This window comes from Dipodomys ordii, unplaced genomic scaffold (assembly GCF_000151885.1).
Source record: "Dipodomys ordii isolate 6190 unplaced genomic scaffold, Dord_2.0 Scaffold107, whole genome shotgun sequence".
In the NCBI taxonomy this organism is placed as follows: domain Eukaryota; kingdom Metazoa; phylum Chordata; class Mammalia; order Rodentia; family Heteromyidae; genus Dipodomys; species Dipodomys ordii.
Window position 1 is genome coordinate 1174466 of NW_012267323.1, and position 11797 is coordinate 1186262.

Genomic DNA, 11797 nt, shown 5'->3' on the forward strand with positions numbered 1-11797 from the left:
CTAGCCTTGAGCTGAAGAGCTGAGGGACAGCACCCAGGCCCAGAGTTCAGGCCCCATGACCGGACCAAAAAAAAAAAAAAAAAAGCCTATGAGGCTGGGTGCTGGTGGCTCACGCCTGTCATCCTAGCTACTCAGGAGGCTGAGATCTGAGGATCATGGTTCAAAGCCAGCCCCAGCAGGAAGGTCCATGAGACTCTTATCTCCATAAACCACCAGAAAAGAAGAAGTGGTGCTGTGGCTCAAGTGGTAGAGCACTTGCCTTGAGCTAGGGACAGTGCCCAGGCCCGGAGTTCAAGCCCCACAACCAACAACAACAACAAAAAAAACATGTTAATTGTAGAGGAGGATTCCTCATGACATATATAGTATCTCCTGATCAAACTCACCACTTCTATCATTCTCTCTCTCTTTTTTTTTGATTGTAGGGCCTGAACTCTGGGCCTGGGCTCTGTCCCCCAACTCTTCAACTGTAGACCAGTGCTCTACCACTTGAGACTCAGCCCCACTTCTGGCTTTTTTTTTTGCTTATGTGGTGCTGAGGAATCAAACTGAGGGCCTCATGCATGCAAGGCAAACACTCTCCGACTGAGCCACCTTCCCAGCCCCACCTCTATCATTCTCATTCAGCCCTTCTCCCCCTCTAAAACAATTTCAACAGCTTGCATCATTTTCATATATGAAAATAAAAATAGCACAATTTGCATATTTAATACACATCAATTTGCATATTCAATACAGTAATACATATTATTAAGCATATGTAAATAAACACCTTTGGCTATAGGTATCCTTCTTCACTCTCTCCATTTGCCTTCTTCCTTCCCTCCGATACCCATTCCCCACCACAAAGTCTGCTTTACTTTCTGCCATTAACATTTTCATTTGTAGCCGGGCGCTGGTGGCTCACGCCTGTAATCCTAGCTACTCAGGAGGCTGAGATCTGAGGATCACAGTTCAAAGCCAATCCGGGCTTTATCTCCAATAAACCACCAGAAAACTGGAAGTGGTGCTGTAGCTCAAGTGGTAGACTGCTAGCCTTGAGCTGAAGAGCTGAGGGACAGCGCCCAGGCCCAGAGTTCAAGCCCCACGACCGACAAAAAAAAAAACCAAAAACATTTTAGTTTGTAATAATTGTACTAAGGCCTCTCACCATAGTATTTTAGAAGTGCATATGTTATAGCTTAACTCAAATAAACCTATTGCTTCCTTTTCCTCTTATCTCCCTGTTGAGCCACGACGTTCATTGTGATTCGTTATACACTTCTTCATACCCGCTTGCAATGTCTTTTGATAATATTTCCTCTCCATCATTACCAAAATGGAACCAAGAGGCTATGAGCCACTTGGACAGACCCATAAAAACAATGACTGAAGCAGTAATTATGTCCCAAACAAACAAACAAAAGCCCAGGACTGAATGGATTTGTTGCTAAATTCTTATCAGTCTTTTGAAGAAAAAAAAATATCAGGCTGGGAAGGTGGCTCAGTGGTAGAGCGCTTGCCTTGCAATGCATGAGGCCCTGGGTTCGATTCCCCAGCACCACACAAGCAAAAAGAAAAAAGCCAGAAGTGGTGCTGTGGCTCAAGTGGTAGAGTGCTAGCCTTGAGCTGAAGAGCTGAGGGACAGCGCCCAGGCCCAGAGTTCAAGCCCAACTGACCAAAAAAAAAGGAAAGTAATTGCTTCACAGAGATGTGTATGACTATGGTATTAAACTACTAAATAGCTAAAAGGAAGGTTTGTTTATAGTTTCTTATTGGGGGCTTTCTCTTTCAAGACCACCTGTGTAATGCTACTTCTAGTCTAACCTTCCCTGTTACCCAGTCTTATCTAACCTAGGTCCTTATCTCACTTTCTAACCTTTTGCTTTTTTATTTTTCTCTCCAGACAAAAGACAGTGGCTTCTTGTTTCTCTCCGGACTTCCTGGCCACTTGAAAAGGGTGTGCTCCTGCCCAGTGACGAGAAGACCTAGCTCAATACCCAGTGGTGAGAAGACCTAGTTTAGTACCCTGTGATGCTCAGGGTGAGAAGACCTAGCTAAGTACTCTGGGAGTCCAGCAGCTGCCCCTGGTACCTGTGAGCTCACACCATGCTCCAAATAGATAGGTTCACAAGAAAGGATGTGTGGTCAAGCGATGCTCACATAACAAAAAGCCTGTCCTTCAGAAACTCTGCATCACTTAAGACATGAGGTATCACCAGAGTTGGCCCTGCTTGTCTGCTCTTGTCCAGCTGTAGTTTAGATGTTCCGATAGACGTCTCTCTGCCAGCAGGGCCCGTGACGGATGAGAAGGAACAGTAGCACCACGAGGACACCAGACACCAGGCAAAAGGCAATAGCGAGGATCACCCTTAGAACTGTGGAAAGACAGAGGAAGGCATTCGTGTAAAAATCCGTGCATTAAGAAAATCTGAAGAAGCCAGGCGCCAACGGCTCACGCCTGTCATCCTAGCTGCTCAGGAGGCTGAGATCTGAGGATCGCAGTTCAAAGCCAGCCTGGGCAAGGAAAGTCCTATGAGACTCTTAACTCCCATAAACCACTGGAAAACCAGAAGTGGTTTATTGTGGCTCAAGTGGTAGAGTGCTGGCCTTGAGCTGAAATGCTCAGGGACAGCACCCAGGCCCAGAGTTCAAGCCCCATGACCGACAAAAAAAAAAAAAAGAATTCCCATGGTCCTCTCACAGTACTAACTTTATGCTGCTGCCTTCTTTTTTTAATGAGTCGCACTGTACAGCTCAGGTTGACCTCAAACTACAGATCCTCCTGCTTCAGCCTTCTGAGTAAATGTTTTGCATTTCTTCCCCTGTAACTAAATTACTGATTATTCTTGTTCACCAGGTCCAAGTAAAATTCTGAGCAATCCACCGCAATCAACTGAATTGAAAAGAAATGTAATCTTTCCATTTACTGAGCCTTCTTTTCAGGTAAATACGGTTTAGGAAGGACATGTTGAGCATGTGTGGGCTATGGAAAGCATTTTTCAGGCTGATCATGAGCTATTGTTAATCTATACCTTTAATGATACATGAACCTCTCCCACCTTCCCTCCTTGGTAGCAGTGGGGTTTTGAACTCAGTTTATTCTAGGCCTTGTAGGATGCCAGGCAGGTTTCAATCACTAGAGTCGTATCCGCAGCCTCTATACATATCCCTATGATATGTATAACTTCAGTCTTGAGAAAATATGGGGTAGTTTTAAAGACCAGATACAAAATTACTATCACGAGCCGGGCACTGGTGGCTGACGCCTGTCATCCTAGCTACTCAGGAGGCTGAGATCTGAGGATCACAGTTCAAAGCCTGCCTGAGTAGGAAAGTAAGAGTTTTATCTCCAGTAAACCACTAGAAAACCGGATGTGGTGATGTGGCTCAAGCAGTAGAGTGCTTGCCTTGAGCTGAAGAGCGCAGGTCAGCACCCAAGCCCAGAGTTCAAGCCCCATGACCGACAAAAACAAAACAAAATCACTATCACACCAGAACATTTTGTCTCCTCTACACACACCCTCATCCACTACAGTGAGCACAGAAAAGTGACCATTAGTTCTCTTATCACTGTAAAAAAGAAAGAGCCAGGTGCCAGTGGCTCATGCCTGTCATCCTAGCTACTCAGGAGGCTGAGATGGTTCAAAGACAGCCTGGGCAGTAAAGTCAGTGAGACTCTTTATCTCCAATGAATCACCAGAAAACCAGAAGTGGCACTGTGGCTCGAGTGGTAGAGTGCTCACCTTGAGCTGAAGAGCTGAGGGACAGCGCCCAGGCCCAGAGTTCAAGCCCCAGGACTGACAGAGAGAGACAGAGAGAGAGAGAGAGAGAGAGAGACAGAGAGGAGGTAGAGTGAGAACATGTTTCTATTGGTTTAGGTGATGAAGAGAAAACCTCTCTGATCCCAGTACCTCTCCCAAATATTACAGGCACACAGATGAAAAGTCACTGATTTTTGCCTTGTCTTATCATTGTAGTTGGAAAGAAACAGGTAGAGAGATTAGATAATCTGGTTGGGGGCGGGGTGTTATGCAGATACTATATCTGGAGGCTTTCAACAGTCTCCGTATTCAAACACCATCTATCACTAATGACTTCCAAGCTCCCATCTCTGGCCTTAATCTCTCTCCAGATGGAGGCTCCTCCTATCCAGTGTATCTCTGGCAGACAGGACCTACCCCCCACCCCCTTTCCTTTATCTATAGTATCTTTGCTTTCTGTGGTTCATTTACTCATGTTGGCCTACCGTTTGAAAACATTACATGGAAAATTCTATAAATAAACAATGCATACGTTTTAAATGATGCACAGTTCTGCGCATCCCCCTCTCCATCTTCCCTTGGACATATAAGTGTAATACTGCTAGCATTCACATAGCATTTGTTGCAGTATGTTCTGTTTTTTTTATTATCATAATTTATAAATTAAACCTATTCAAAGCCAGGCGCCAGTGGCTCATGCCTGTCATCCTTGCTACTCAGGAGGCTGAGATCTGAGGATTACAGTTCAAAGCCAGCCCAGGCAGGAAAGTCCGGGAGACTCTGATCTCCAATAAAACCACTCAGAAAACCAGAAGTGGCCCTGTGGCTCAAGTGGTAGAGCGCTCGCCTTGAGCTGAAGAGCTGAGGGACAGCGCCTAGGCCCTGAGTTCAAGCCCCAGGACTGACAAAAAAAAAAAAGTTAATAATCATCAAACTTTTAGAGACTTTCTCTCCCCCCCACCTCTCTCTCTTCTTTCCCTCTCCCCCCAGTCCTGGGCTTGAACTCAGGGCCTGGGCATTGTCCCTGAGCTTCTTTTGCTCAAGGCTAGCACTCTACCTCTTGAGCCACAGTGCCACATCCAGCTTTTTCTGTGTATGTAGTACTGAGGAATCGAACCCAGACGCTTCATGCATGCTAGGCAAGAACTCGCCCACTGAGCCACCTTCCCAGCCCGAGCCTTTCTTTCTTTCCCATCCCATATTGATCTGTCAGAATAGCTTCTTGGTTCTATACCAAAAATCCAATCCGGAAACCACCGACTTCTCCCTGTGTTGGATCACTGTAGTTTGCCAGGACCACTACAATGGCCTCTCCTGATTTGTTCTCTAGCTTCTACTTGGCCTTTGCTTCACACTCTGTTTTAAAGGCAGCAGCGGAATCACCTCAAGTCAACCTGCGCCACTCTAGTAGCGAAAGCCAAGTAGGCAGTGGATGATGGTGTCCATCCTATGAGGCTTCAAAACCATCTGTCCCTCCCCCCCCCCATCACTCTCTCTCCTATCATTCTCCCCTTACACTCCCTGGCCACACCGTCATTCTTACTCGTTTTCAAACAAGCCACACACACTTCCTAAGTATTCTGACGACAGCTTAGTTAGCATTGCCTGAATGTTCTTCCTGCAGGTCATAGCCTTTATCATCTTTGTGTAAATCTTATCTTCCCCATGACTATTCAAAACTGTACCCATATACCCTTCTTTATTATATTCCTCTAACAAGTTGACAATTGTGACCTTTCATCTTCAGAGAATTTTTATTACATATATTTATTTTTGGGGGGGGGGGTCATGGGTCTTGAACTCTGGGCCTGGGCACTGTCCCTCAGCTCTTCAGCTCAAGGTGAGCACTCAACCACATGAGCCACAGCATCACTTCTGGTTTTCTGGTGGTTTATTGGAGATAAGAGTCTCACACACTTTCCTGCCTGGGCTGGCTTTGAACCACGATCTTCAGATCTCAGCCTCCTGAGTAACTAGGATGACAGATGTGAGCCACTGGCACCTGGATTGCATTTTTTTTCAAATTATCTTCCCACTCTTCTAATTGAACATAAGCTTCAAGGATGCTATGAATTATGTGTGTGTGTTGTTGTTGTTGTTTGTGGTACTTAGGACATAGTAGGTGCTAATAAAGATGTGTAGAAAAATTAGCAATCTGGAACTCCTAGGTTGCCAACTTACTCCAGAGTTTTTTCTATGATGCCAGATGCTTCTTTGTGTCACAAGAAGGCAAATATTAATTCAGTTAGAGCCCAGAGGATGGTATCATTGTTCTTGCATATGTCATTAGGAGGGTTAAATAGGATTGAAGAAGGAGCTGTGGGAAAGTCATTTGACTGATACTGAAATGGAGGTGTATCACAGGCCAGTTGGAACATGGGAAAAGGTACATTCAGGGGATTTAGGCCTAGTTGTTTTCATTTCATTTCCATGGGGGTGGGGCGGGTAATAAGTGGATGTGGTGAGCTACTATTATGCATGGAGGTGTCACAGCCCATTCTTTTTCAAAACAAAACAAAACAAAAAATCTCTGGAAAAGAGAAGATGGTAGAGATGTGTTAGGCTTGGTAGGGAATGATGGAAATATCTTTGATAAGATACAGAGGGCACCAGGCAGGGGTTCACGCCTGTCATCTAGCTACTCAGGAGGCTGAGATCTGAGGATAGAGGTTTGAAACCAGCCCAGGCAGAAAAGTCCGTGAGACTCTTATCTCCAATAAACCACCAAAAAACTGGAAGTGGCGTTATGGCTCAAGTGGTAGAGTGCTCGGCTTGAGCTGAAGAGCTGAGGGACAGCGCCCAGGCCCAGAGTTCAAGCCCCAGGGCCAACCAAAAAAAAAAAAAAAAAATTCTCTACTTAGATGTGGCAGTAAGGGTTGTAGATTTAGATGGCCAAGGCCTGGACAGATCACTCCTGCTGAGCATGGATTGAGGAGAGCAAGCACAGGATCTGAGACAGGATGAAGGGGGTTAGAAGGTTTCTTTCCAAGAGAAGCTGGCTACAGAGTCTGAGAACAAAAAAAGAAAGTTCAGGGGCTGGGAAGGTGGCTCAGTGGTAGAATGCTTGCCTTGCATGCATGAGGCCCTGGGGTCGATTCCTCAGCACCACATAAACAGAAAAAAAAGCCAGAAGTGGTGCTGTGGCGCAAGTGGTAGAGCGCTGGCCTTGAGCTGAAGAGCTGAGCTGAGGGACAGTACCCAGGCCCTGAATTCAGGCCTGTTCACTCTATCTGTCTGTCTGTCTCTCTCTTTCTCTCTCACATTCTCATGTGCACACGCCCACACACATTTTTACTTATCCTTATCAGAATAAAGAAGATGAAACGGAATCTGAAGTTGGGGAACAATAAATAGGCCTTCTTATATAGACTAGGAAAAGAATCCAATGAGGATGGATGGATAGATAGATAGAGATAGAGATAGAAGATAGATTGTGTGTGTGTGTGTGTGTGTGTGTGTGTGTGTGTGTGAGTGAGTGAGTGAGATGAGGCCTGAACTCAAGGCTTAGAGGCTGCTGAGCTTTTGTGCTCAAGTCTAGAGCCACACAGCCCCACTTCTGGTTTTTTTGGGGAGGAAGGTGGTTCATTGAAGATAAGAGTCTGTGAGCAGACTCTTCCACCCCAGCTGGCTTCAAACCACCATCTTCGATCTCAGCCTGTCCTGAGTAGCTAGGATGACAGGTGTGAACCACCAGCACCCAGCTCGTGAGGGTCAATGTAATCAAGCTATGCAGAAAGACCTAGAATCAGAATGTCAACACTCACAGCTAGAAATGGTGGCAGGAGGCTCAGACTCTTGGTTGCTTTCAGCTTCACTTGTCAGAGATCACAATAGAAAAAAAAATCTCAAGCCAGGGCTCCATCTCGAATTGGGTACTGGGGTGATGGACAGGGCAGAGGCCAGGTCATGACTGAATGAACATCAGAGTTGCCTCCACCAAAGGCAGGAGTGGGAGTGAAATGTGGATTGAGACATCCATTCCAAGATCTTGAACAAAGAGGCATGGCCTGGCACACTAAAGACCAAAGACAATGGCAAGAAGGCATTGCCGAGGGCGCTTTACCCAGATGTCTTCATCTTTTGAGGGAGGAAAGTTGCAGGAAGGAATATTATTGAGTGTATGGGAGTGTGTGTGTGTGTGTGTGTGTGTGTGTGTTGCTAGGATTGAACCCAGGGCCTTGTGCTTGGTAGGCAAGTGATCTACCACTAAGCTACATTCCCAGAACAAAAATGGCAGGGGTGGGGGGAATACCAGCATTACTTACGCTGAAAGTAAATGTCAAGTAACACACATTCTGGCACATACATATGTAAATATAGCTAGTTATTGGGTCTTTACAAGGCCCTCAGTTTTGAAACTGTGCAGTAGAGCGCTCGACTTGAGCTGAAGAACTGAGGGACAGCGCCCAGGCCCAGAGTTCAAGACCCACAACTGACCCAAAAAAAAGGTAGAAGTGGAGCTGTGGCTTGAGTGGTAGAGTAATTCTAAGCTTGAGTGAAAAAGCTAAGGGATAGTGTCCAGGCCTCCCCCACCTCCCCCCCCCACACACATAAACACATACACAGCTCACAATTAACTCTTGGGCATGTGGGTCTGGACTGCAGTTTCTCACAAAGATAATGGAGAGGGAGACGGATTGTCTTGGAACTTCTCACTAGTCAATCTGTCCCTTATGACATATTGGTAGGAGTGGGAGACAGCTCAGGAAGAAAGTCTGGTTAGTAAGACTTTGAAATTAAAGAAGCTTTGGTTTTGTTTTTTAAATAATTTATTGTTTTCAAGACACATAGTATAGAATTTACACTTGTCATGGATTTTCTAGCCGAGACTCTGGTTAATTGATAATGATCTGGTGACTGGGTAGAATTTCTTGGGTGGAAATGAATTCGGGACACATCATATATTTAATGCTTTTGCCTCAGTTCCTGTATTGGTTTTCTGCAAACACTGTAGGTATCCTGTATTCCACGCATGTGTGTGTGTGAGTGTGTGTGTGTGTGTGTGTGTGTGTGTGTGTGTGTGTGTGCCAGTCCTGGGGCTTGAACTCAGGGCCTGGGCACTGTCCTTGAGCTTTTTTCCCTCAAGCCTAGTGCTCTACCACTTGAGCCACAGTGCCACTTCCAGTTTTCTGGTGGTTCATTGGAGATAAGAGTCTCATGGACTTTCCTGCCCAGGCTGGCATTGAACCGTGATCCTCAGATCTCAGCCTTCTGAGTAGCTAGGATGACAGGCGTCAGCCACCAATACCTACTGTATTCTACTTAAATAATAATAATATTACATTTCTCAAGTCGGAGATATTTCTGAAATGTATCTGGGCCTCTTGGAGTTTTATTTTCTAACTGGGGGCCTTCATAAGAAATCACTCGGCCCCAACTTCCATGCTTCACTCGCTCTGTAGTATCCAAGGCGAAGTTCCCAGTGCGACAGTCACTTCCCAACACTGAGTGACAATCTGCCTTCAGGCGATTTTCACCTGCTGCCTCCCGCATCTCTACGTAGACAGTATGGAACAGGTCCAGTCTCTTTCCCTTAAAGAAGTTCAAATGAAGAACTCATGGCCTTGTGGCCTAGGCTTTTAAACGTCCTCTGAGCTAAAATCAGTGGTGGGCTGGTAAGCTGAGTCTAAACATCAACAATGCTTGATTTGTACCATTTAGATATGGACTTGCTGATACTGGTGCATATGTGCTCTGTGTGTGTGTGTGTGTGAGTGCTCTGTGTATGTGTGTGTGTGAGAGAGAGAGAGAGAGAAAGAGAAAGAGAGAGTATTGGGGCTTAACTCAGGGCCTCTTGCTCTTACTTGACTTTTTTTGCTTGAGCACTTAGCCACACCTCCACTTTTGGCTTTTTTTGGCTAGTTAACTGGAGACAATGAGTCTCATGGACTTTCCTACCCAGGCTGGCTTCAAATCACGATCCTCTGAACTCAGCCTCCTTAGTAGTTAGGATACAGGTATGAGCCACCAGTGCCTTGGCTGACATTTTGTTTTGAGAAAAAAGACTTCTGTAAAGCCACTATGAGTAGATTTAGCAAGAAGAGGTGAATCATGGGGGGACAAAGGAGAGAATGGAGTAAATATGACTCCCAGGTGATGTGGTATTGCTGCTAATCAAGTTATAAAGGGGCTGGGAAGGTGGCTCAGTGGTAGAATGCTTGCCTGGCATGCATGAGGCCCTGGGTTCGATTCCTCAGCACCCCATAAGCAGAAAAAGCCAGCAGTGGCACTGTGGCTCAAGTGGTAGAGCGCTCGCCTTGAACTGAAGAGCTGAGGGACAGGGCCCAGGCCCTGAGTTCAGGCCCCATGACCAACAACAAACAACAACAAAAAGACATAAAGAGTAGGTTCAGGGAGGAAAGGTAACTTAAGTACACATGAATTAAACAAATATTTGTGGTGCACCACATGACAGCTGGCACAGGCTCTCCGAGGTATGGGGGAATAGATAAGTCCTTGCTTTTTATAGAACTGATCATTTTATCTTATCAGAAACGGCCCCTTGAATGCAACCTGCAGGAATTGCCTTGAAGCCTGATTTTCTGCTTAGTTACTCCCTCCACCCCATTCCCAGTTTCAAGTCACTGGGACATGGGATAAGGTACACCCTTAGGAACACTTGTCCAGCTGGAGTTTGCACAGGGGCACTATTTCCTGTTACAGAAAGCCTTTGCAGAATGTCCCGCCTTCCTTCCTCCCTTCCAAATCCGGGTAACTCTTGTTCCCATAGCAACCAGAGTAATAAGAAGCAGAAAAATTAGCCATCTGCAGCTTAGCTTTGATGTCAGGGAATGAAGTCTGGATTTTAAAATGTGCATTTAAGCCGGTCAAGTCAATTTAAGTTCAGATATTCCTTCCTGATACATTAGAACAAAGACCCCTATCTATATCTATATATGTATATATCCCTATATATACATATTATATATATTTTTTAAAAGAGCACTCCTGCAATCCACCTGCAGGAATTTTATTCCAATTAAATAGAAACACACACACTCTTCTCAGAAGTTGTTATTTACATTCGGCCCACTGCTAGAGCAAGATTACAAGCGGCCCCGATGACAAACATCATACACAGGAAAGAAAACCCCAGGAAGCGACCTTATCATTCAGTCCGTGTCTTGTGTCGGTCAGTCTTCTGGTGACTAACCAGGAGAGAGGGAATGGGTTTTGCACTAGATTCAGGCATCCACTGGAAACTGTCTCAGCGTTATCCGTAATTGGAAATAATAGCCCGGTTTCTCTAGATGGGTTCACCTGGCTGGGTAGCAAGATCTGCCGTGTTATCGGAACACTGAGTTCTTCTTACACAGTGAGCAGTTTCAGCAGACCTGTGAGTTTTGATTAGGGGTTTCTGAATTCACCAGAATCAAAGCCTTTTTTGTCCTCTGAACAGATCTCACACCCTCCACCCTCAACATTCCCACAGGTTTCCACCTAAGCATGTCTTGCAATGCTAATTTCCTTCCAGTGTGGGGGGCGGCGGCGGCGGTGGTATGTGGCATGCTGTCCTCTCTTGAATGGGTTTTTTAGAATCCAGAATATCTCCTGGCATTGGAACTTCAAGAGATGCCTCGTCCACCTCTCTCCACTAGTTTAATCCTTCCTTTCAGATTTTATCTATTTACTGCCATGCCTGTGTTTCAAGAGCTGCTGTGTGTAAGTCTGACGCACAGCAAAGCTCTCTGGGAAACTCCATTTTGGGTTCCTCCAAAGGTACACACAAAGGACACCACTGAAAGGCTGTCTCTCTCTCTGTCTCTCTCTCTCCCTCCCCCCTCCTTCCTCCTTCCCTCCATCTCTCTCTCTCCCTTCAAGTTCTGCTTACCTGGAATGTGCCAACACAAATGTCAAACCCAAGAACCAGGTTCCCAGGGCAGAAAACTCCTGTGTATCTTACCTGTTTGCTTTTCCTTCAGACAAGGCAAGGGCTGATAGACAGGTTGACCCTTTTGCTATTGAGCTTCGGATTACAAGAGTTCACTGTGGTCTCTCATCTAACCTTGTGGGTGTTGCCTGAAATCTGCTCCCCTTCAACCTCTACCAGCCTA

General features: G+C 45.7%; 1 protein-coding gene across 1 annotated transcript in view; it reads right to left on the reverse strand.

Moving 5' to 3' along the window:
• Positions 1-2238: 2238 nt before the first annotated feature.
• Positions 2239-11797, reverse strand: part of Acpp (acid phosphatase, prostate) — a 44925-nt gene continuing 35366 nt past the window's right edge. The window contains exons 11-12 of the mRNA XM_013028038.1: positions 9122-9275; positions 2239-2357 (exon numbers count right to left, since the gene is read on the reverse strand). Of these exons, the coding sequence (XP_012883492.1) occupies positions 2239-2357; positions 9122-9275 (273 nt within the window). The remainder of the gene's footprint in view (positions 2358-9121; positions 9276-11797) is intronic.